The sequence below is a fragment of the Physeter macrocephalus genome, chromosome 8 (genome assembly GCF_002837175.3).
Source record: "Physeter macrocephalus isolate SW-GA chromosome 8, ASM283717v5, whole genome shotgun sequence".
NCBI lineage: Eukaryota > Metazoa > Chordata > Mammalia > Artiodactyla > Physeteridae > Physeter > Physeter macrocephalus.
Genome location: NC_041221.1, coordinates 12,124,916 through 12,147,875, shown reverse-complemented (window position 1 = coordinate 12,147,875; position 22,960 = coordinate 12,124,916). Strand labels below are relative to the sequence as shown.

The 22,960-nt window shown below is 50.8% G+C and overlaps 1 protein-coding gene across 3 annotated transcripts in view; it reads left to right on the top strand.

Annotated features, from left to right (window-relative positions):
• The window catches only part of C2CD2 (C2 calcium dependent domain containing 2), a 46,682-nt gene extending 25,846 nt beyond the window's left edge, over nucleotides 1–20,836 (top strand). For 2 of the 3 annotated variants that reach the window (XM_028492682.2, XM_028492681.2), the window contains 8 exons: nucleotides 1,076–1,184; nucleotides 3,279–3,346; nucleotides 5,272–5,396; nucleotides 5,876–6,050; nucleotides 6,865–6,978; nucleotides 9,345–9,472; nucleotides 11,308–11,647; nucleotides 20,366–20,836. In XM_028492682.2, coding sequence (XP_028348483.1) covers nucleotides 1,076–1,184; nucleotides 3,279–3,346; nucleotides 5,272–5,396; nucleotides 5,876–6,050; nucleotides 6,865–6,978; nucleotides 9,345–9,472; nucleotides 11,308–11,647; nucleotides 20,366–20,586 — 1,280 coding nt within the window. In that variant the 3' untranslated portion in view covers nucleotides 20,587–20,836. Of the gene's footprint in view, nucleotides 1–1,075; nucleotides 1,185–3,278; nucleotides 3,347–5,271; nucleotides 5,397–5,875; nucleotides 6,051–6,864; nucleotides 6,979–9,344; nucleotides 9,473–11,307; nucleotides 11,648–17,501; nucleotides 17,601–20,365 lie in introns of all 3 variants that reach the window. The other variant, XM_028492680.2, reaches the window with a different exon arrangement.
• The last annotated feature ends 2,124 nt before the right edge of the window (nucleotides 20,837–22,960 follow it).

Below are 22,960 nucleotides of genomic sequence, written 5' to 3'. Positions count from 1 at the left end.
AAGACAGAAGCGTTGCAGAACGGGTGACTCTTTTTCGGTGATTCTGAGTCACTGCCGAGACCCCGGATGCCGAGTAGCCTGGGACCGGACACATCTTTCCACTGTGGTGTGGTTTTTGCTAGGAGTAGCGATGAGTTCTTTGTATTGTCTGAGGATGTCGGGGTTACTTACGTTTATTTGTGGGGAGTTTCCTCCCGTTCCAGAAGTGCAGGTGGAACACACTGAACGACCTAGAAACTCTGTGAATGAAGCTGGGTATGGGTGGTGTTTTGGTAACTCCCACCTCGCCCCCCGAGGCCACGCCGCTTAGCGGCCGGGAGGGGCTCCCGGGACCCAGTCGGCCAGGGTTGGGGTCCCAACTTCTAACCTCTGCCAGCAGGTCCCCATCTGAGTCAGAGTCTATCCTTGAAAGTGACTGTGGTGATTAGTAAGATGATGTGTGTAGAACACCAAACACCACCTGGTACACGGTAAAGGGCCAACATATTCCAGTCCTTTACCGTTGATTATTGATTACACGGTATATTCACGGCTTTCTGCCATGGCGCAAGCATTGCCTCGAAGCAGACACAACTGTTCACTAGTGAAATGTCCTGTTACCTGGATCAAATACCTCAAAAAGTTTTGACTGAGCTGAGTTAGGTATAAAAACCTACATCTTTGTAAGAGGGAAATGGGTTCTCTGGGAGGTATCCCCAAATTTAGCAGTTACCCCAGTTGCCCTTCCTTTTCCAAGCTGTTAGTCTTGTCCAAAGTGAGGCCCACATCTCTGCTGGAGTAATGTTGCCCCCAGGGAGGGCCCTCACCAGAGAGCTGTGCCTGCAGTCAGAGCCGAGGGGGGAGCAGGGCGCTTGGGGCAGAGCCCAGGGCTGTGGACATCCAGTGAGTAAACCCAGGTGAGGTGCTTTGAGAGTTTGTAAATGGCAAATGAAAGGAACACTGGACCCTCTGAGCCAAGGGTCCAGTGAGCCAAGACCAGACATTTAATTCAGCCTTTCTTTCATATGCAAGATGTCTTAATGCAACTAGAAAACAAAAATAAAAGCCAATACGGTGCCCCTCTGTTTGATTACAGGCAACATTAACCCAGTATGTGTAGTTCAGCTGAATGATCCCATCCAGAAGTTCTCCAGCACCCTCTCAAAAAACGCTACCACCCTCACTTGGGAAGAAGAATTCACCTTGTGCGTAAGGGGCCCGGGTTTCCATGGCCACACCTACTCAAGACTGCCAGATTCTAAAACCATTCTGCAGCACTGTTCATACAAAAGAAGGGAGGGAGGGAGGGAGGAAGGAAGGGAGGGAGGGAGGGAGAAAAAAGGAAAATATAAAAAATTAAAAAGAAGTATATTAAGCATCTGAGGAAGCTGTAAGTCAGACATGGATTTCTTTTTGAAGGCAGCTCTTAGTATCGATTCACTCCTCGCCTACATATCCACGCCCTGTTGTGATGAGAGATCTGTTGTTGGGCCTTCCACTTGCTTTAGAAACACACACCATCCAGAGCAGAATGGAAGGAAACTTCTGATTGATACCAAAATCTGACAAAGAGAATGGAAAAAAGGAAAATTATAGACCACTTACAAATTATGATGTAGGAATTCTGACTAATGTATTATCAAATAGAATTCAGTAGCACACTAAAAATAATACACCAAGACCGGCTGAGTTCATACCAAAAATGCAAGGATGGTTTAATGTGAGGAGGTCTATTAATGAAATCCACTGTGTCACTAGATCAAGGGAGAAAACAAACTTATTATTTCTCTATATGCCCAAAAGATATTCAGTGACATTTAATAACCATTTCTAATTTTTTAAACTTAATTAGAACAAGATTTATGGTCACTTTTTTCATACGATTAAAAAAAAAATCACTGTAAGTGATAAGTAGTAGGAACAGTCCCACTAAAGTCAAGAGAAGGATACCCACTGTTTTGTTCTAGAAGTACTAGTGAATGCAATTAGATAAGAAAAAGAAATAGTACACAAGTAGTGGAAAGGAAGAGGCAAAACTAATCATTACTTGGAGATAATATTATTGCATATTTAGACTACTCCAGAAAATCAATTGAAACTATTAGAAATAATGAATATAGGGTAGAAATAATAATATTATAAAAACTAATATAAATAATATTTCAGTAAAGTAGCTGAGTACAAAAATACAGAAATCGATCACTTTCTGGTGCGTAAAAAATAAATAATTAGAAAAAGTAATGGAAGGAGGTGTCCCATGTATAACATAAGAGCCTTTATAAATTATTAATGAAAATATGAGCGCTCTCTTAGAAAACTGGGCAAAATTTCTGTACTAGAAAAGCAAAAGTAAGAGCTGTAGATAGCTAGAAACATCCGAAAAGATGTTCAGTCTCAGAAATAGCTAAAGTAATGCAAACGTAAACAAAAGAGATTGTTTTTTGCCTTATAAGTTGGTAAAGAAAAAGTAAGAGAAGCCAGTGGAAATACTGTATATATTAGAATAATCATTCTGGAGGCCATCAATATGTATGATAAAAGCAAGTCTCTTATATGCATGTACCTTTTGATTGGCAATTGCTCTTTTCCTAAGGAGATAATCACACAGTGTGTGCAAAGATATATGTATGAGGATATTTATCTCAGCTTGTTTATAATTACAAAATATTGGAAACAACCCATTATTAAGGGTTGGTTATTAAGGAACTGGCTGAATAAAATCTCTTAAGGCCAGATAGTGGAATACTAGACACCTATTAAAAAGGATGTTGCTCTGTAGTTATTGACGTGGAAAGATGTCCATGATATCTTAAGTGAAAAAAATAGGTTACAAAGGAGGAGGGAGGTATGTTATGTTCTATATTTGTTTTCAGACAATTATATGGCTATATCTTTCAATACAGTACCTACTAGCCACATGTAGCTCTTTAAATTTCAATTAATTAAAAGTAAACAAAATTAAACCCAGTTCCTCAGTTTGCACTGGCCTCATTTCAAGTTCTGAATAGCTGTATGTGGCTAGTGGCCGCCGAATTTGATAGCAGCTCTACAGAACATTTCCACCATCATTCAGAAAGTCCCATTGGATTACTCTAGGAGACTAGTCACCAAATATTAACAGTAACTGTTTCTGGATGGTGAAGTTGCAGATAATCTTTGTATTTTGGTTATATATCTCTGTAGTTTCTTAAATATTGATGGTGATTTGCATTCCTTTCTATCATCAGGAAAAAAAAATACTATTTCAAGAAAATAGTAAAGCATTTTTAAGGATTCATGGCCCTTCTTCCTTTCCACAGTGAGTTGAATGCCAAGTCGAGGGAGTTGCACCTGCAGATTTCAGAGGATGGGCAAAAATCCTCAGAAGGTGGGTGGTCAGCAGGCAGACGGAGACCCTGCTCTCTGGGAGGGTCATCCAGCGGCCCTGACCAGGGCCTTGGGGTGGGGAGGGCGGGAGACCCAGCAGAGCCTCGCCGCCCCCCCGCCCACCCCCCGCAAGCCGCTCCAGGTCTTCCCAAGGGAATGTTTGGTTGGAAGTCCATTCTGTTATTAGCAAGGTCAAACATTTTTGGGAAAGAGTATATTCAACTGGTTCTTTTCTTTTTCTTTTTCTTTTTCAACAAATATCCAAAATCTTTTATTTAACAGTTCTTGGCTTAGAGCAGTTCTCAACCCTCTTAGCCTTAATAGACCTTTTACTTTTTTTTTTTCTTCAGTTTTTAATTGTGTTGATACATATAACTTAAAAGTTACCATCTTAGCAACTTTTGAGTGTAGAATTCAGTGGTATTAAGTGCATTCACATGGTTGTGCAACCATCACTGCCATGAATCTCCAGAATTCATCTTACAAAACCAAAACTCTGTCCCCATTAGACACTCACTCCCCAGGCCCCTCCCCCAGCCCCTGGCCCCCAATCTTCTGCTCTCTGTCTCCATGAATTACAGCTGCCTTTTCCTTGTAGAATAAGCCACAGCAGCTTAACTTGGACACATACTTTAGATACAAATCAGCAACAAATAGAGGTAAAAATCACTAAAGTGAACGTGGCCCTAGTGTGTATGTGTGTAAATCAGTAGTTTCAGTATTTATTCGGTTTTTAAAAATCCCTATGAACATATCCAAACTTGGGAGAGGTGACCCTTCCCTGGCTTATTCATCTGTGAAACCAAGCCGTCTGGTTATCTCCTAAAGTTACAAAGGCATAGGAAAAAACAATTCAAGCTCCTAGGTATTAGCAAGGATTTTTGAGGCGGTTTCCCTGGTTCTGTAGTCTAGAGATAACTCGGATGCTCCCGAGATAAGAACTGACATTCCAAGAGAGGGCGTGTGGTCTGAACACAGGGCCGAACCACTGTTTGCCTCATCCATTGCTGGGGCACCAGCCCTGTTGGCTCCATTGGAATTTCATTCCAGTCCAGCCTGATGGGATCTATGAAATTTCAAACTTAAAAAAAAAAAAAAAAACAACAACCCAGAACAAACAACAACCATATAACCTTTCCTCAGGCTCATATATTTTTAACATTTGCCCCATTTCCCCCATCTCCTTTATTATTTGTACTCACAGTTGCTGGTTGCCCTCACTTTGCTCTCTCTGTCTGTCCACACACACACACACACACACACACACACACACACACACACACAGGCCACATCAGTGAGAGGCCGGCGTACCGCAAAAAATAAATAATAATAATAATAATTTATGTTTTGAGTGACAAAAACAATGTAAAGAAAAATATAAGGAAGCTAGTTATTTGATCATTGAAATGGTATAACTTCACACACACACACACACACACACACACACACACACACACACACACACACACCCCGAGGGTAAATGTGTGAACCACGGAGTGTAAGTTTCAGGCATCCTGGCCCTTTACCCTGAATTCTTTAGTGCCTATTTCCTAAGAGCAGGGATATAATTTGTCCGCAGCACAGTTATCAGCTTCCTGAGTTACACTGGTCCGCTTCTTCACTGCCCGGATTCCAGTTTCCATCAGCCAAGCCCCTGAGGTCCTTCTCAGCAGTATTTCCCAGTCCTGTGTAGGGTCAGGTACTACCTCTTGATTGTCACATCTGTAGCCTCCCTTGGTTTGGAACAGTTCCACAGCCTTCCTTTGTCTTTTATGACCTTGACTTTTCTCAAACGTTCTGAAACGGGAGCATTTCCCAGTGAGCGGGGCGTGTGTCCAGAGTTGGTTCTGGCTGCAGCCGCTCGCGGGTGCCCTGTTCCTGTGGAGCCCCATGGAGACGCTCCCTGTTTGTCCCCTGCCTCTTTAGCTCTGTTGGCGATGACGACTGTCCCCTTGGATTTGTTCAAGAAGCAGCCTTCTGGGCCACAGAGCTTTACACTGACCAGCGGGTCCTCCTCGGGCAGCTCAGCATTGGGTTCGGTCACTGCAGAGGTATGACGTCATTCTCGACAATGCCAAGGCCCAGCTCGACCCACTTGGGAAGAGGGGCATCTTCATTTATGTCTGTCAGAGTCTTGCTCTCGCTTCAACATAAAGCAAGAAGCTTGTCCAAGACCTGATGTTTCCTCCCAGGCATTTCTAGACGTGAATGGGATGCCCGGGGTTGCGTTGCATTGTCTACCTGACATAACTTTCCGTGACGCCCTCTCACGCGGGCCTAACCCAGAAAGGGCTCTTTTATTTCGTTTGGTTCTCCAGCTCGTGTTCCCATCATTATGTGCTGAGTGGCTGGGTTTGAGCCTGGGTCTCATCATCCTGTGTCAGTTCTGGGGAAATCGGTTAATTATAAGTTACTTATGATACTAAGCGACAGCTAAAGCCGTCAGAGGTTATTGCAAAGGCAGGCAGCGTGCCGTGGCGGGGTGTCCGTCTGCGCTGACTGCAAAGCGTGTAACCAGCCCTCTCTGCAGTTTTCTTACATCGAACCTGGGGAAGCGAAATCCTGGCAGATGCCTCCACCTGTTCCTGCTGCAAAGATAGAAAAAGACCGCACGGTGATGCCGTGCGGGACCGTGGTCACCACTGTCACTGCCGTGAAAACCAAGCCTCGCTTCGATGCGGGGAGGGCGTCCCCGCTGAGCTCCGGTGAGTTTCCTCCCCGCAGAAACTCTGAAGTCACGCCTCCCCTGTAAATGTCTTGCCTCTATAAACTGCAGAGCAACGTAGGCTGCAGGATTATCTGTAAGAAAATGTCCTGGTACGGGAAGAATGGTAATTGGCAAGGCTTCTGCGTAGCTTTTTTTTCCAGACAATTATCTTTCTACCTTGTCAGACACATGACAAGCCAAAGCAAGGTTCAAACCTGTAGTGAATTCTGAAGCTAAAATCTAGATACTAGATGAAATATCTCGTTACATTAAGTACTCCATGACATTTACGTGGGGGCGGCGCACTATCTTGAAACATTAGATGTTTCGGCCAGCATAGAGTTTCTTATGTTAAAAATCATTCATTCGAAGGCTTGATGTGCAGTCATTTTAGATCTAGCCGAATTCTGTACCTGTCCCCATCGCCACCGCCCCAGAGACAACTTCTGTATAAGTGTATGATTTATTATTTTTTAAAATTTATAATGTGTTCCTGCCTGTACAAAAGTATTATCATCCCAGAATAAATCACTTGGCACTGTTCTTGAATGCAAAACAGAAAGTGAAATTCCGGCTTAATTAAAAGGTTTCTGAAATTTTGTTTAAACCTGGGCTTCCAATGCCCCTTTTGGGCATTCCTCCCCTCCCCCAAAAAAGAATCAGAGAGGTTGTTAAAAATATCTTAAGGTTTCCCTCTTACCTTTTCCAACTGCATGAAGTAGAGTTGAAGTGAGGTGTGATTTCACCTTCTGGTAACTGTAAGAGTCAGACAGCTTTCGGAGGGCTGCTGTAATCAGATTTCTCCCGGGCAGAATCTCCCCTGAGAACACCTGTCAAGGTGAAGGTCATCGAGAAGGACATCTCCATCCAGGCCATCTCCTGCCACGGCGCCCCCGTCAGCAAGATGTTCTCTTCCTCAGATACAGGTAACGCAAGGCCGCTCGAGATGGTCCCTGCTCAGCTCCTTCAGGCTCTGCCCTCGAGCCCCGCATCTGGTGAGAAGGACGCTTTTCCTTTTTAGAGTTCGGGGAGAGGTGTTTTAATATAGTAAGTGAGGAATTAGAAGGAGAAAAGGGAAATGGAAGTCGATGGAAGACCGGGAGTGGCGTTGGCATCCCTGCCCTAAGTTTTAGGGAACACCTGAACAAAATCAGCACAGAAAGCCAGCTTATGCCTCACTGTGTAAAATTTCTGAATGTTATTTTTTCTCTTGTTCAACGTACTAGTTCCACGGCTGTCATAAAATAAGTAGGACTCAGGGGGCATAATCATAAAGGCAACTTTATTTTGTCCCCCACTGTCCCTGAAACCTGTTTAATAGGATTACTTTCCCCTGGAACTCTGGATGCGGATTTCCCGCTTTTATGGTCGCTTGTGTCAGTGTCTCTTGGAATCCGAGCATCATCTAAATTCGGGGGTTACATTCCCTCCCCTCGCTCACGTGTGGCCTGCAGTCGAGGAAGGGCTGGGTGGGCAGCTTCTCCCACCGCCGTCCACTGAGCCCTGTTTCTGATCCTGCCAATGTCAGGGACGGGACAGGGAGGGGCAGGCAGTGGGCAGGCAGCTCTCATTTGATGGCTGCTCTCTTGGGACGGCCGTGTGTCCTCTGAACCTGGCGGAAGTGGAAAACTGCGTCTTTCCCTGTGGGAGCTTCCCTGGTTGTTTGGAAGCTGCAGGGTCCCCCCAGCTGCAAAATCCTAGACGGAAGCAGTGCCCCTCATTGGCCGCTCCTGGGGGCCCTTTCTCAGCTCTGCTTCGTACCACGGGGGCACCTTCGCCCCGGGCTGACATCCCTGCTGTGGCTCCCCCTCTGGTCCGTGGGTGCTGGCACCTGGACGGGCTCGCTGGGGGTGGACAGACGCTCTGGGCTCAGCGCCCCCCCGACTGGTGTCCCAAGGCCTGGGACTCACAGCGCAGCCCTCTCCCCAGGCGCCCTCTCCCCACGTCCTGCTCTTCCCGACGGGTCGGCAGCCACAGGGTTCCCGGCTGCTTGGGCCCTCGCCGCCGCCTTGGGAAATGTAGCGTCTGTGTTGTTAGAGAGATTTTAATAGTATCTTACATCCAGTGATTCCTAAAGGATTTCTTCCATTTTATCACTTCCAACAGGCCTAGTTTCTTGACACCAAATCCACCTCTACTTCCGAGAAAGATGCTGGGCTGGCCTTCTCTTAAAGGTCTTTCCAAACCCTCCTGGCATTGACCTAGACATTTTCTAGGAAGTTCTAAGTTGAGAAATTTTTTTCTGTAAAAAAAATTCTCAGGAAGTAAAATTCCTTTACTACTTTGAGTTGATATCATAAATTTTTTTGTTGTTTAACTGAAAGTTATCATAAAGTTTTATGTGTATATGTTTACCAGAAAAAGTCGATCTTCCTTTTGTGGGATATCAGTGTATGTTTTAAGTCGTTAGCATACACACACACACACACACACACACACACACACACACACACACACACGTAGCATGTTGTCAGCGGGTCGAGGCCAAACTGAGAAAAAGTTCCTGGTAACATCCTGCCCCTTAATCCCATTGTCCTTTTCATTTTCCTGCAGCAGCAGACACCTTAGTGTGAGTTCCAGCGTCAGCTCTGAGTGGGAGAGACCTGGCCGGGCATCTCAGCTCCGCCGCCCACCTGGCTGTCTCCTACCTGCCGCATTTCTCAAATGGAAACTGAAAGGCACCTCCCTCGGAGGGCTTGGGGTTAATTACCTGAAATAATGTGCACGGAGCACTTTGCGGGGCACAGGTCCGTGTTAAGCCCTCCCCGGATGTTGGCCCGGGTTGTGGAACTAACCCCGGGAGGAAGCAGCTTCTGTGAACCAGCCCTCGGTCACCCTGAACACTGGTTTTTGTGTTCGACCACTCCTGGGAGGGCCAGGGAGTAGCTGCGTTGCCTTTCAAAGGTCACAGTCTCCCCAAAGCTCAGAGGTTTCTGTTTTTCACCCCAATCGAGGCATATTTACATTCATTAAAGTGCGTGATTTGAAGCGTACACCTCGGCGAGTGTGTGTAACCACAGCATCAGCTCCAGACCCAGGGGCATCACCTGTCCTGCTCGTAAAGTTTCCCCAGAAGCCAGCCGTGGACACTTCTACATCCGGTCTCTGCTTCCTAGCGTCCAAGTCAGCGTGGAGTACTTGTGACAGGCCGGCTGCCCACAGAGTCACTGTCTGGCCCTTTACAGAAAATATTTGCCAACCCCTGCTTCAAGACCAAATCTGTCACCCCAGAAGCTCCTGTCAAAGCTTCAGATTTTGTTAACGTGCTTCACGCCCGCTTTTCCTCCGGCAGAGCTACTGGTGCTGAACGGTGCCGACCCGGTGGCCGAAGTCGCCATCCGACAGCTCAGCGAGTCCTCGAAGCTGAAGCTCAAATCCCCGCGGAAGAAGAGCACGATCATCATATCTGGGGTCTCCAAGGTGAGCCAGCCGCTCATCCTGCGTCAGCCCGGCCCCAGCCCTCGATCAGCTCCAGCGAGTTCCACCCCCAAATGTCAGGTTACATTCCCTCACCAACGAGGGGTTATTCGTGGTATTTCGTTGATGCAGCTTATCCTGCTGAGGAAGGAATCTTGAAAGTTTCTGACCGGGGATGCTTTGGTCTTTGAGAGGTTGGTGAATCATGTGAAGAAAAATTATTGAAAGAGAAAGACCAGCATGATGTCAACTCCCCTTTGGGACAGAACCTCCATCCTCATCGCTGCCCCGTCTTGGGGAGCTTTTACTTCACACATTACACATTTCCAAACCGTTTCCTTTTTTTTTTTTTTTTTTTTTCGGTACGCGGGCCTCTCACCGCTGCGGCCTCTCCCGTTGTGGAGCGCAGGCTCCGGACGCGCAGGCCCAGCGGCCATGGCTCACGGGCCCAGCCGCTCCGCGGCACGTGGGATCTTCCCGGACCGGGGCGCGAACCCGTGTCCCTTGCATCGGCAGGTGGACTCTCAACCACTGCGCCGCCAGGGAAACCCCCGTTTCCATTTTGCAGTGAATGTTTATGCCTTTCGCGATCAGAGAAACGAAGCTTGTTTTAACTCATCCTGATCTCCATTCCTTCCTTCTCCTGCCCTGTGACCTTTGTCCAGAGCAGCTGGCGGGTGCGAGGCGTCCCTGGTGGACGCCGGGCAGGCAAGGGCCCGCATTACAGTCCCTTACTCTTCTTAACATTTCGGAACAAGCAAGGAGAATGTGAGCAATGGAGGGGCGGGTGGGACGTTTGGTAGTTGGGAGGGGATGAGGAAGATGCATTTTTGGACACCGAGGGTGAGTTGATACTTTGAGGGCATGAGAGGGTGGGGCGGGAGGGCATGATGGCAGTTGACCCCTTGGCTACTGGGAGAGGGGCCAGAACAGGTCCTGGGAGGTGCCAGAGGTGAGTCACCAATGTGGCCGTAGTGTCCAGGGGTCGGGGGAGTCTCTGGGCTTCCTGGGTGCGCTTCCAGAGGCAGCCAGCAGGGGGCGATGGCGTCTCTGGAAGCGCCTGGCCCAAAGGCTGGGTTTTCTTTAGGGTGAATAAATCAATGAGTGAAATAAGGACAAGACTCGTGACCGTCTCCTCCTCTGTGCCTTCTCTAAGATTTTATTCTAGATCATTTAGTCCATCCAACCGACTGCAGTTAATATCTTTGCTGATGATTAAATTGTCCCAGACTGAGTCAGTGGGCACTTCTGACTTGGCTCAGAAAAGGGCAGTTGTCACCTGTCACTTAGCAGACTCTCCTGTACAACTGCCACGCAGATCAGGAACAGCAGACCGGCCCCCAGGTACCCCCCGCCATGTCCCTGCAGTCACTTTCCTGCCCTGCAGCGAACCACTTTCCCACCCCCAAGCACCTACATCTCTTTTACACATAAATATAACTCTTAGGATACAAAGTGCATAGCGGTCAGTTCCTCCTTGCGGGAAACACAAAGGTGCTGTAGGAACAAAGGTTAAAGATAAATGGCATCTGGCACTCCAGAGCTCAGGTCCTGTCACGCTGTCTGCCATCCCATATGTAGGAAGAATGCTCTTCTCCCAGACCCCTCCAGCCTGCGACCGCGGGCCGACCCTCTGCCCCAGGAGACCTTCGTCCACTGCGTTTCGGCCCGTGCTTCCCTTAGCCGCCTCCTTGGAGGGCCGGGGCGCCTTCTGACGCTGAATCCGCCAGCCGGGACGTTTGGACAGGGCTGCAGAGGCTTCTTCTCACCCGCTGCCCCTTCCAGGTATCCTTGGCGTCCTCCTCACCCTGACTTTGTCTCTCGCCCCCACCGGGTAGGCCTCGCTATCTCAGGACAACGACGCCTCCCTGATGCTGGACTACGCAGCCTCCATGGATAGCACCTGCCAGAAGGACGCCCCGGACCAGCCAGGGGCGGCCGTGGCCTCTGCCCCACCCGAGGAGGAGGAGGAGGAGGAGGAGGAGGAGGAGACCCCAGCAGGGACCCGACTGGCCCTGGAGCCCCAGGAGACTGAGCTGGATTCCTGGGACCTGGAGAAGGAGCCAGCGGCCGGGGCGTGGGGTGGCCAGGCCCCGCGGGACCCCGCTGGGGATGAGCTGTCCGAGTGCTCCCTGAGTGTGTCTGAGCTGGAGCCGGGCACTTCCCAGAAGCGTAAAGGTACCAGCCCCTCCCGGCCCCGCCCTGCCCACGCCCCCTCACTCCCCAGCACGCCCCCCCGCCCCACGGCTTTGCTCTCCTACTAGTTCCAAGCCGAGCAAGTTCTCACCCTCTGCTTTCCTTCCCTTCTCCTCTACAAGGGCACCCCACCCTCAGCGCCCCCACACCTACAGAAACACCTGCGCTGAACATCTGAGCCCATTTAGAGCCCGTGGGCAGGGGTAGGGGGCGCGGGCTGTATTCAGAGCCCTTCCGAGTGTGGGCGGCCGGGTCATCTCTCTTCATTCGTGGAGGCAGTTTGGGTTCATGGCTAGAAGCGCCCCTTCCTCTGTCTGGGCACTCCCCCCCCGCAGGAGTAGAGCTATCCAGGGCATTGAGGGGGGTCACCAAGAGCCACGTACCACGATGGAGCCAAAGAGACCAGCCGGGCAGAGGCTGGGGTTCCCTCAGCCGCGGAGATGGGCACCCCTCCCCTTGTGTGCCTCTCAGAGCCCCCCCTCCAAGGGACAGCAAACCCGACTTCCCCACTCGACCCTAACAGGGTCCACGGGGAGATGAGCTCCCTAGAAAATTAGCCGATTAACTTCATATGTGTGCGGTGGTGAGGGAATCCTTGCATTAGAATAAGCGACTTGTTTCCCCTTAGCGCTAAATCAGTGCTCTAGATCTGTAAATGTCTTCAACGCGTGCAGTTTTTCCCAGACGGTGCTGCGGCACGATGGTGACCTGAAGATACTTGCCGAGGGAATATAGTCCAGGGGCTCGGGCCAGTTCTAGATGTGAGGCTTCAAGACTCACTGAGCCTCGGCTCCCTCCTCTGTAAATGGGCATGTGCCCACCACGTGCGCCCACCTCCCCGAGAACCCCACGGGCCAGGCGGTAGTAGGAGAGCCCAGCGCAGAGGACAGGACGGGGGAGCCCGGGCAGGGGCCGGAGCCCAACCAGCAGTCCTGGGTGCACCTCCGCACCAAGTCCCGGCTCCCCCGCGAGTGTAGACATCTGGGGTCTCAGCCACTCGGGTCGGGAACCTTGGGGAGCTGCTCTGTTCTTGGTGCCGCGGACCAGTGGTTCCTGCGTGGGCGATCGTGCCCCCTCCCCGAGGCACACGGGCCATGGCCGGAGACCGTTTCAGTTGCCACAGCTGGGGGCAGAGGGTGCTGGGGGCTTCCGGTGGGTGGGGGCCAGGGGTGGCGCGCCACACCCCACCACAGCATCGCGTGGCCCCAGTGTCCACGGGGCCGAGCCGAGAGCCCCGCGGGGAAGGTCGGCATCCTGCCTTGCCCCCCTCTTTCCCATTCGCTTCCTGGGCTCCCCCGTGACCCACCCCCTCGCCGAGCAGAGCGGGACAGACGGGGTGGAGGCAGAAGAAGAGGAGGAGAGAGAGAGGAAGGAGCAGGGTCCCCGGATGTGATCTCCAGACCCTGCGATGGAGAGTGGGCTCTGTCTGCCCGCCGCCCGGTCCTGGCGCCTTATCCCGAGGACCCCGTCGGGTGGCCGGGAGCAGCGTGGGGGTGGGCGCCGCCCTCTGTGGTGGCTCCCTGGCTTCTGTTATGGAAAAGGGGGCCCGGCTGCTGGTCCGCAGCCCGGCACGCGCCCCGGCCCGGGCTTTGTCTTGGGGCCAGAGCAGCGCAGGGGGGCTCACCTGGACCTGAGGAAGGCAGGTGGGCGCTGGGCAGGGTGGGGTGCAGGTGGGGTGCCCCGTCTGTGACCTGATGGACCAGCAGCCCACCTCCTCTTCTCGCAGAACCCTCCCCTCCCTCCCGCCGTCCGTTCATTCTGGAAGGCCGAGCCTCACCACCCCGGGTCCGTTCCGAGACCGCCGTTCCTCCATCCACCCTCCTGCCCTGCCTCCCTCCTCCCCTCTGCTGTCCCTTCGGGGAGCCCTTCCCCTTGGGTTTCCGTCCTTGCTGTGTCCTGGCCACCCGGCTCCGCTCCCGCCACCGGCCAGCTGGATGACACGCTCACCCTTGGGGACCTGGTGCCGGCAGGTGTGCCTCGTGCCCCACCCTGAGGCCTGGCGGCTGGGGCCGGGCGCGGACGCTGAGCCAGCACTCGTGCGCCTCACTCTTAGCCCTGCGCAGACCCGGGAGTTTTTAAAGGGACACGTTGGCAGCGTTTTAAAAATTGCTTTTCATTCCATCGTTTCCGGAGAGATCTGCACTCGGCATCTCTACGAGATACTGTCAGAACCTTAGATGATTACGCTCTATGGGTACCAAATAGTTTTTCTTTTCCACCAGAATTTTTTCCAAACTGGTGATCTAGGGGGCAGCTCTGTGGAGTCTTCTCTCCTTTGTAAACTGAAGCCTATTTTTCAGTTCAAGAACCACCTGCATCCCCTGTCACAGGAAGGAGTTGGCTCTAGCTTTCCAAGACTGCCTATTTAGAATTCCCCTGGAACCCTGCTGATTGGAAATGTACATACGGTTATGATGCAGCCAAGACGGGAAATGCATTCCTCAAATTTGGTTTCATTTTCAGCTTAACAAAGCATCGATGTGCTGGTACAAATATGTGAATGTGCTTAACACAACCGAACTCTACACTTAGAACTGGCTACGATGGTGCCTTCTATGTTATGGGTATTTTGCCACAAGTAAGAACAGAAGCATTGGTGGAGACTTTGAAAAATATTAAAAAGGGAAACAAAAGCAAACCTTGCCAAGCACCCCGCACGGTAGCGTCCCACGTTGTACATAGCGCAAGCGCTTCAGCCTCTTAACCGTGTCTCGTTCCGATTTCGCTGTTGCAAACTTTTCTTCCCTCTCCCTTCCCTCGTCTCCTGCTCACCCCCTTTGACTTACGAGGATCGCCATGCCGACCGGAATTAATTGCCTACACAGTAAGTTATTTTTGTTTTATATACGTATTTTTTAATTAAGCATAGCCTTGCTGTGAGAAAAGCACGTATCATAACTGAGCCGGAAGTTAACCCCTCCCCCCTTCCTTTTCCCTCCCACCGCTTTCCACTGTGACCGTCCCCGGATGCCAGCTTTCCCGTCTTCCTCCTTCAAGGTGCCCTGGTCCGGTAGTAGAGGACCATCAACTCAGGGGAAGGCATCCCTGTGTGTCAGCTGACGTGACAGAACCACCTCGCCAAGAAATTCAGACAGACCGACTCCCTTAATTGTCCTTGGTTCTAAAACGTTGTCACTTCTGTAATTGGGCCTTCCGTGGCTCCCCTTGTGATCTAAAGCTGTTCTTTGGGCAGCAAACTATAATTTGTAAGGTTGCTTTTGGTCACTGCTTTCCTACCTATAAGATGTTAAGATGCATTCTTCAATGAGCAATTTACGTCTGTTAAACTGAGACGAGTGGGGATAAATTTGGGAATATTTGCAACATTAAAGCTATAATTTAGAGTAATTATTTTTAATTCCTTCATACATCTGTTTATACCTTAGCCTTATGATGGTTTTTTTTTATTAACCTTTAGTCTTACGATTGTTTGTAGAACCCGGGAGAGATTTTTTTTTCTCTTCCCTGTCCCATCTAAGATTTTGGTTATTTGCCTTAAATTTCACCTAACCTGTTTCCACATCTTACCTTCAGGCATCTTTAAGATTGCGAGCGAGGTCTGAGTCTTGCTTCTTGCCTGTTGGGTGGACGAGGTAGCCCAGAGTGAAGGAGGTGGGCTTATTAAATCCACACGGCCCCAGCTGCCTTGCCCCATTGATGTGAATTTCCCTATCAGCAAAGGGTGGCAGATTCTGTGGGCCCAGAGTCAACTGTGACATACACCAAACTAGAGTTCTCCTCTCGGCCGGGGTTCTCCAGGGAAGCAGAACCGATAGGTTCTGTCGTTCAAGGGACCGGTCCGTGCTGATGGGTCTGAAATCTGCAGGGCAGAGGCAGGGGCTGGCGCCGCAGTCCCGGGGCAGAATCTCCGCCCCGGGGACCTTCCTTTTTGTTCTCGGGCATTCAGTGACTGGGTGAAGCCCACCCACCTCACTCCGGGTTATCTCCTAGAGCTCAGGCACTGATGGGAGAGCTGGACCACATCGACCAGGAGCCTTCCCTGCAGCACTCAGCTCGGTATTGGGATGGAGTCACTGGGCGTTCTGGGACAAACTGGCACAGAAAAGCGAGCTCCGAGGTCCATTAGTCACGCAGCCGAGGGGGGCACTCGCCCGTCTGAGCTACGACCTCACACCCACCTGTGGTGCAGCCTCCTCAGCGCCCACTGAGCCCCCCTGTGTGTGTTCACGTCCTTCCGGCGTTACTCACCCCAAAGGTCGTCGTGCTTTACCGGCCAAGTTTAAACGGACGATAACATTTTTATTTAGTCATGAAAATGGAATAACCTCTGTTTGTGCTGGTTATTCTTCATGTTTGATGAGTTAGTCTGTGGACCCTGGAGATGGGCTCCCGTTGCTAGGATGTTCCGTCCTACCCAGGCCGCCAGCAATGCCCCTCGGGAGATTTACGTCATCCTGCAAAGCCTGTCAGAGTCGTTCCCCGAGAGCAGGGCTCTGCTCTGCGACCCCTCTGAGAGCTGCATCCATCTCGCCCTCCAGAGGCTTCGCCGGCGGCCACCCGCAGACCGGCGCTCCAGACGCCTACTGGCCACTGGCAGCCCAGATGCCATCCTTAGCAGCTCGAGAGCACGGCTTTTAGCGCAGAGCACGTCACCCCTCCGAGCCTCCGCTTCCCTGTTTGTAAGCAAGAGATGAGAGCACCGTCAGAGGTGGCTGGGAGACGTAACCGGGGCTCCAGCCTGTAGATTTGCAAACCTGTGTGTCTCCCCTCACATGACTGTCCTCTGTCCAAGAAGCCGACGTCCCCACAGAAGCCATGACCAGTGGCGTCAAGTTAGGGGAAGCGCGGACCTGGTGAGCCGTGCACGTGACCTCAGGACGCTGCACACCGGGGTGCACGTGACAGCATCCGGTTCAGGCGGTGACGCTGGACGGGCAAAGTTAACAACACAGCACACCCGCTCCAGGGGGTGGGCTTGAGGACCAAGAACAGAAGCAGCGCGTGGCAGGCCCGCCGGGGCAGCACAGGTCCGCAGCCGACATGGGGCTGGCTGGGGCGGCGATGCGCTTGAAACAAAGCACAGCCAGCAGGGCCGTCTAAACAGTTATGGCCAACACACCTCTACCAGCTCTGCTCCCAGGACGCAAGTCCTTGGCTGTTTCATGTTAATGTGACGAGAGTTTGACGTTTAGGCGTTTCAGGTGCAGCGTCATTTAAACGAGAGAAAGCGACCGCTCAGAAGTGTGCAGGCTCTCTTTTTAAGGAGTTTTGAGCACAGCTGCCCCTTGCCTGTTCCTGTGTTCTGGTTTCTCGCTCAATCCAGGGTGCAAAGCCAGACCCTCAGAACCGGGTGCTGTGCCCTGCAGGCTAGGCTGCCATGTCCCCGTCCCCCGTCCCGCACGGCCCTGAGATATGAAAACGTGAAGGGGCATCAGGAAACTACGTAAAAGAAAGTGAACGCACTGCTTACCTTCTGCCCTCCGGTCTGGGCCCCGGTGCTGACGTCTGTGTCCGTAGCAGTTTTCCACGTACCAAGTACCGATGGCGGTTTGACCAGGCCTTGGTGGGTGGTTTCCAGCCCCAGCTGCAAGTTAGAAAGACCTGGGTTTGTTTTAAAGATGCTGATGTCCAGATGTCTCCCCAGAACCCCTCACATCAGATTCCCCAGGGCTGGGACCTGGACGTCTGCAGGTTTTCCAGGTTGCTGCCCGACTCCAGCATGTCTTGGGGCTGAGAAGACTGCTCTAGCATCTGCCCTCTGCCCTGATCTTCCGCGGGGCGTCCAGGGTCCGAGGATAAGCAGGAGGCCGTGGCCGGTGCTTCAGGACCCTCGTCTCAAGTCAGATCCTCCCCTCCCCTTTCTTGTCTGTGTTAGATTCCTGGGGCTGCTGTAACAAAGTACCGCAGATGAGGTGGTTTAAACGACAGAGATTTCTTCTCTCTGAGTTCTGGAGGCTGGAAGTCCACGATAAAGGTGTGGGCAGGGCTGGTTCCTCCTGAGGCTACGAGGGAGAATCTGTCCCAGGCTCTCCTCCAGCTTCTGGGGCTTTGTTAACAATCTTTGTCACCCCTTGGCTTGTAGAACATCACCTTGAGCTCTGCCTTCATCTTCACATGGCGTCTCCCTGCGTGTCTCTGTCCAAATTTCCCATTTTTATAAGGATAGTAGTCATACTGGATTAGCACCTGTCCTAATGACCTCACTATAACTTAATTGCCTCTTTAGTGACCGTATCTCTAAACAAGGTCACGTTCTGAGGTGCTGGGGCTAGGACCCCAACATAAGAATTTTGGAGGGACGCAGTCCAACCCATGACACCGCCCCTGCTCACACCTCAGACCTTGGCTCCAGGCCCCGGACCGAATTCCAGCACAGGGACATGTATGAAATGGGCTTTGCAGATGGAGGCTTCCAGGGGAGATCCTCTCTCTGCCGGGCTTCCGCATCCCGAGATCTGCAGCTGGCTTGGGGGATGGACTGGTCCGTTCCCCTCTCCACACTTCCATCCCCTGCCCCCTGCCCCGGGGAGGTGGGGGTGGGGTGTGGCGTTAGGGTCCAGGTTAACGGAATAGATCCATCAGACCTGCCTTCCTCTCCTCTGTTCCAATGTGACAGCCCCCCATTCATGTGCTATTTGGGGGCTCCAAGCTTAACCCAAAGCAGGTACCTAGAGATCAGAAATACCTCCTAGGTCGCCCCCCCCCCCCGCCCAATCTGAGGTAACCTGGCCAGGCTGGGAGGCCCTGGGGCTTGCGATACGCTGGGTAACTGACCGGTGGGCATCACTGCATCTGCCGCTGGGACTGGCCAGAGTCCAGAGTCAAGCCCTGTCGGTGGTGGTGACCCCCGCCGTAACACACCCTACCCGGTGGTTTTTTGAGATACGCTGCATCCTACAGGGATTTGAACGGCTCCGGGAACAGACCTTTCTGGCCCAAGGAGAAGCCCGCTGAGCCTAAAGCCACTGACACTTTTATACTCACCCCTCTGCTCCACCCCTGTCCAGGCTTCCTCAGCCCCCTGTACACCGCCCCCCAGCTTTAGATAACGGTAGAAAATGTCCGAATGAGTCTTCGCAACAGGTTGATTGTATCCGAAGAGCAAATGAAAAACAAATGTTTTGGACAGCTTTGACCAAATTAAATTCGGCCCATTCCTCGGAGCTTTGAGCTTCTGCGTTCTGCTGCTTAACCCAGGCAGAGCAAGTAGGACACACATCCTTTTTTTTTTTTTCTCTTCATTGTTAATTGGAAAATTTGTTTTTTAAAAAAATTTATATGGGAGTACAGTTGCTTTACAATGTTGTTAGTTTCTACTGTACAGCAAAATGAATCAGCTATATATATATAAAATATATATAAATACATAATATATATTTATATATACTATATACAGAGCAGAAACCATCCCGGTTTATCCAAACGGGAGGCTGGAAGGCATCACTTTGCTTTTCTACATGAAATGTATGGACAGTTGTGGAATCTGACCCAGCCTCGTCCACAGACCCTTGCAGAATCAGCACTTACCTCGGGAAAAACAGCACGCCCGTGACTTTAAGAGGATATTTACTGGACCTGACCTTAAGGATGCATGTCCGAGGGGATATAGATATATATATATATATCTATCTATATCCCCTCGGACATGCATCCTTAAGGTCAGGCCCAGTAAATGGCCTCTTAAAGTCACGGGCGTGCTGTTTTTCCCGAGGTAAGTGCTGATTCTGCAAGGGTCTGTGGACGAGGCTGGGTCAGATTCCACAACTGTCCATACATTTCATGTAGAAAAGCAAAGTGATGCCTTCCAGCCTCCCGTTTGGATAAACCGGGATGGTTTCTGCTCTGTCATAGGTGTTGAAGTATTCTTTGGATCTGTCATGAAAAGAATGAATTGCCAAATTAGCTATAAAGCTCCTCATTGAGATGGTCAGGCCATTCTTCTTTCAAAGTCATTAACACCTACATGCACGTGGTCATGGGTTTCACAGCCTGGCTGGAAGGGCCCCCGGATCCCCCTGGGCCTTGTTCATAGGATGTGAAACTAGTTTGTGAAAAGGGAAGCAGGTTAGCGGGCTCTGGCCATTGGTATGTTAGCTGGCATGTAGCCTTTAGGGAACCATTGCCGTGGAAATCATTTTGCTGCTGATAAGTTTTTTCCCATTTCATATTTGCACCACGTGGCGTCACATACAGATATAGGTCAAAGCAAACAAAATTGAGGGATTTAGGTCCAAAGTGATCAAGTAACAGACATTTCACGTGACTTAGCCTGATACACACGTGCTGGACCTGAAGTTGTAAAAGATCTTCCTGCCCCAAAGAATAAATGTTATTTAAATTTCCTAAGAAAGTGAATACCGTTGTTCTCGGAGTCCTTAATTTGGTTTTAATAGCATGAGCACCCTTTCTGGGGCACAAAGCACTGCTCTGCCCTTTATACCCCTCCTCGTGATGGGAGCGGGTAAGGCCAGGGCAATCTCTAAAAGTCAGGGACCTAGATGCCTGCCTGGGAATGGATTCCAAGTGACGGCCCTGCTTGCTGCGCCTTGGAGGCACCTGTGCTGCGCTCAGGCCAGACCCAGCTGCCTTTCTTGTGCCAACAGGGAGGCGCGCTGCAGTCACAGGCTGCCTTGTATTAGGGTCGCTGGAGGGAGCCGCCTGCCTTCCTTTCCTCCTGGACGCGTCGCCCACCCGGCTTTTCACCCGCAGCCCCCCTGACCCCGTGCCTTGCTCTTGCAGGAGGGATTTTAAGGAAGGGCGCGAAGCTGTTCTTCCGCCGGCGGCACCAGCAGAAAGACCCCGGCCTGAGCCAGTCCCACAACGACCTCGTGTTCCTGCAGCAGCCGGCAGGGCCGCGGAGGAAGGGGGCGACGCTTGCCCGGATCCTGAACAAGAAGCTGCTCTCCAGACACCGGGGCCAGAGCACCGCAAACGGCGCCCCCCGGGACCCCTGCCCCTAGGCCGGCGCGCGCCTCCCCCCGCCGCGATGCTGCAGACGTGGACCCTCCGTAACCACCCGCCAGGCCACAGCCAGAGGGCCCGTGAGTTGTGGACGGCCTCCCTGTCCCCAGTCTAGCTGGGGTTTTTCCAACGATTTCATCTTTTAAAGGGGAAAAAAGCCAACAACAATCTGAGCCTCCAGCCAGGAGGTTTCCCCCGGAGAGAACCTACAAAGCCCAGTTTGCCACCGGAAGCCACGGGACCCGACGGCTGCACAGCGAGGGCGGTGCTCACGTCTAAGAGTTGAAGTTAAATGGGAGAAGGATATTTACCGCTGTGTGAACTATGGAAGTTACTGTAAGGGGCTGTGGACGGGCCGGTGAGGGGGACAAGCTTTGCCCTCCACGCTCTAACTGTGGTCCGTGCCTGGACCGCATCACAAAGAGGACGGCCCCTCTGTGCTGTCACTGTGAACGGAATAGATGGGTCACCTCTCCTAATTGGCTGCTCAGAATAAAAAGTGCAGGCGGCCCTGAGTACTGAGAGGTGGCACACAGGCAAAGAGAGAAATTACCATGGGAATGGAAACGCTGACAAACGTAGGAAGACATTTGCCTTTGATATTGGCCATATAACTTGAAAAATTATGCAAATACTAAATATATCCTATGCATATTATGCTGAACACTTTTCTAAGTTTGCATTGAGCCTATTTGCGAGGGGGCGATATATAAATCCTTATGTGGCTTTTGTATTTTTCTCTATAGCATCAGAGCTGTAATAATACCCACAGAGCAGCCAGCACATGGAATGTTTCTCTCCCGTCCGGCCTCCTCGTTCACGGAAGAGCCAAACGATGAAGTTAGGAGCAGTAAAGCCACAGCTAGAGGGACGTGGGCCCCACACTTATACGGGTTTTCTTCAGTCCAAGGTTGGTTTGTCAAACAGTGCCCATAGCCGGAACAAAGTACTTTTAGGGCAAAAGAGGAAATTATTTTATGTCTCAGGTGTGAGTCTTAGGAATGGAAGTTTAATAACAAAGGAGCCAAACGTGCATCACGTTTCTTCTGTGAGCTCTTCGGAATTCTACTGTGTTTAGCAACTCCTGGGATGCCCTTGTTTTGATTTCCAGTGGAAAAAAACAGTCAGTCCGGCACACGATGTTAACATCCCTACGTGTCTTCCAAACCGCTTTCCTCGTCTGCGCGCCGTTACCCTGGGGTTCGTTCACAGTTTTCACACTGTCCACTCCCGCTCAATGAAACCCTTTTAGGAGACGTGCTTATTGAACAGCACTTGTTATCAGGGTGAAAGGTTTTGAGTAAGATTCACTTTCCTCCAATAAGATTTAAAGGCTATAATGAAAACTTGGCTTCTGTCACAGATGTGAAATTGGGTGAGTTCCTTCCTATAGCTGCTTTTGTGAATCCTTAAGCATATATTTCAGGAGTAAGAGAGCCATGGATGAGCAAAAACCTTTATAAAAATCAAAATTATAGAATTTTTTCCTTTCCTTTTTTTGGGGGGAGAGATTAGAAAACTACATTAAGAATTTTAGTATAAAATGCACATTTAAAGTTCTTAGGTATCCCAAGAACTATCAAGTAACTGTAAAATGACTTTTTCAGCATAGTTTGCTTTTAAAGATTATACTCCAGTTGTAATCACTGTAAATTAGCACCTGGTATTCCAAAATAGCGTGTGTTCATACCAAGTTAGTCCTCATAGCCTAGTAATCGCTACTAGTCTTTTTGGAACCGATGGTCTCATTACTGTTCTCTTCTACTTGAAGGATTACTGTTCTCTCTCATGTGGCCGACAGAACCTGTGACATTCCAGAATTAATGCTAAGAGGATATTGTGTGTCGAATATCAGGCACTGATCAGAAGTCGTTGGTGCAATTTGTTTTTGATTTGGAAATTCAGATGGACTCGATTTATTCGAGCGTGAAGGTGTCAGAGAGTTTGAGATTCAGCTCTCTCGCTCTAAAACACAGTCTTGGCTAGTCCCATTCCTGAAGGACCCCATGAGCATTCCGTTCACTGCTTCATACCTTTATCCGGGGCTCTGCTTTCTCAGCTTCCTCGTGACTTGAAACCTCTTCAGGGTCCTGGGGATGTGTCAGGTGGGCTGCGTGCACCCCGTGTGTGAGATGCATGTGGATTAACACGAGGGGGACAGTGTCGCTGGGGAGACGCGTGTTTCTCGGTGTCTGTCGGATGCACATCAAGACCCCCGTACATTTGAGTCAGTCCCAGAGCTTACCCTCCAGACACACACACACACGGAGTCACCACCAAATGGCTTCTTCTGAAGTTACGGAGGCCGCTGACGTAGCAGGGGATAGGATGAGAAAAAAGAAGCGTAGGGTCAGGGTGGCACCATGAGAACAG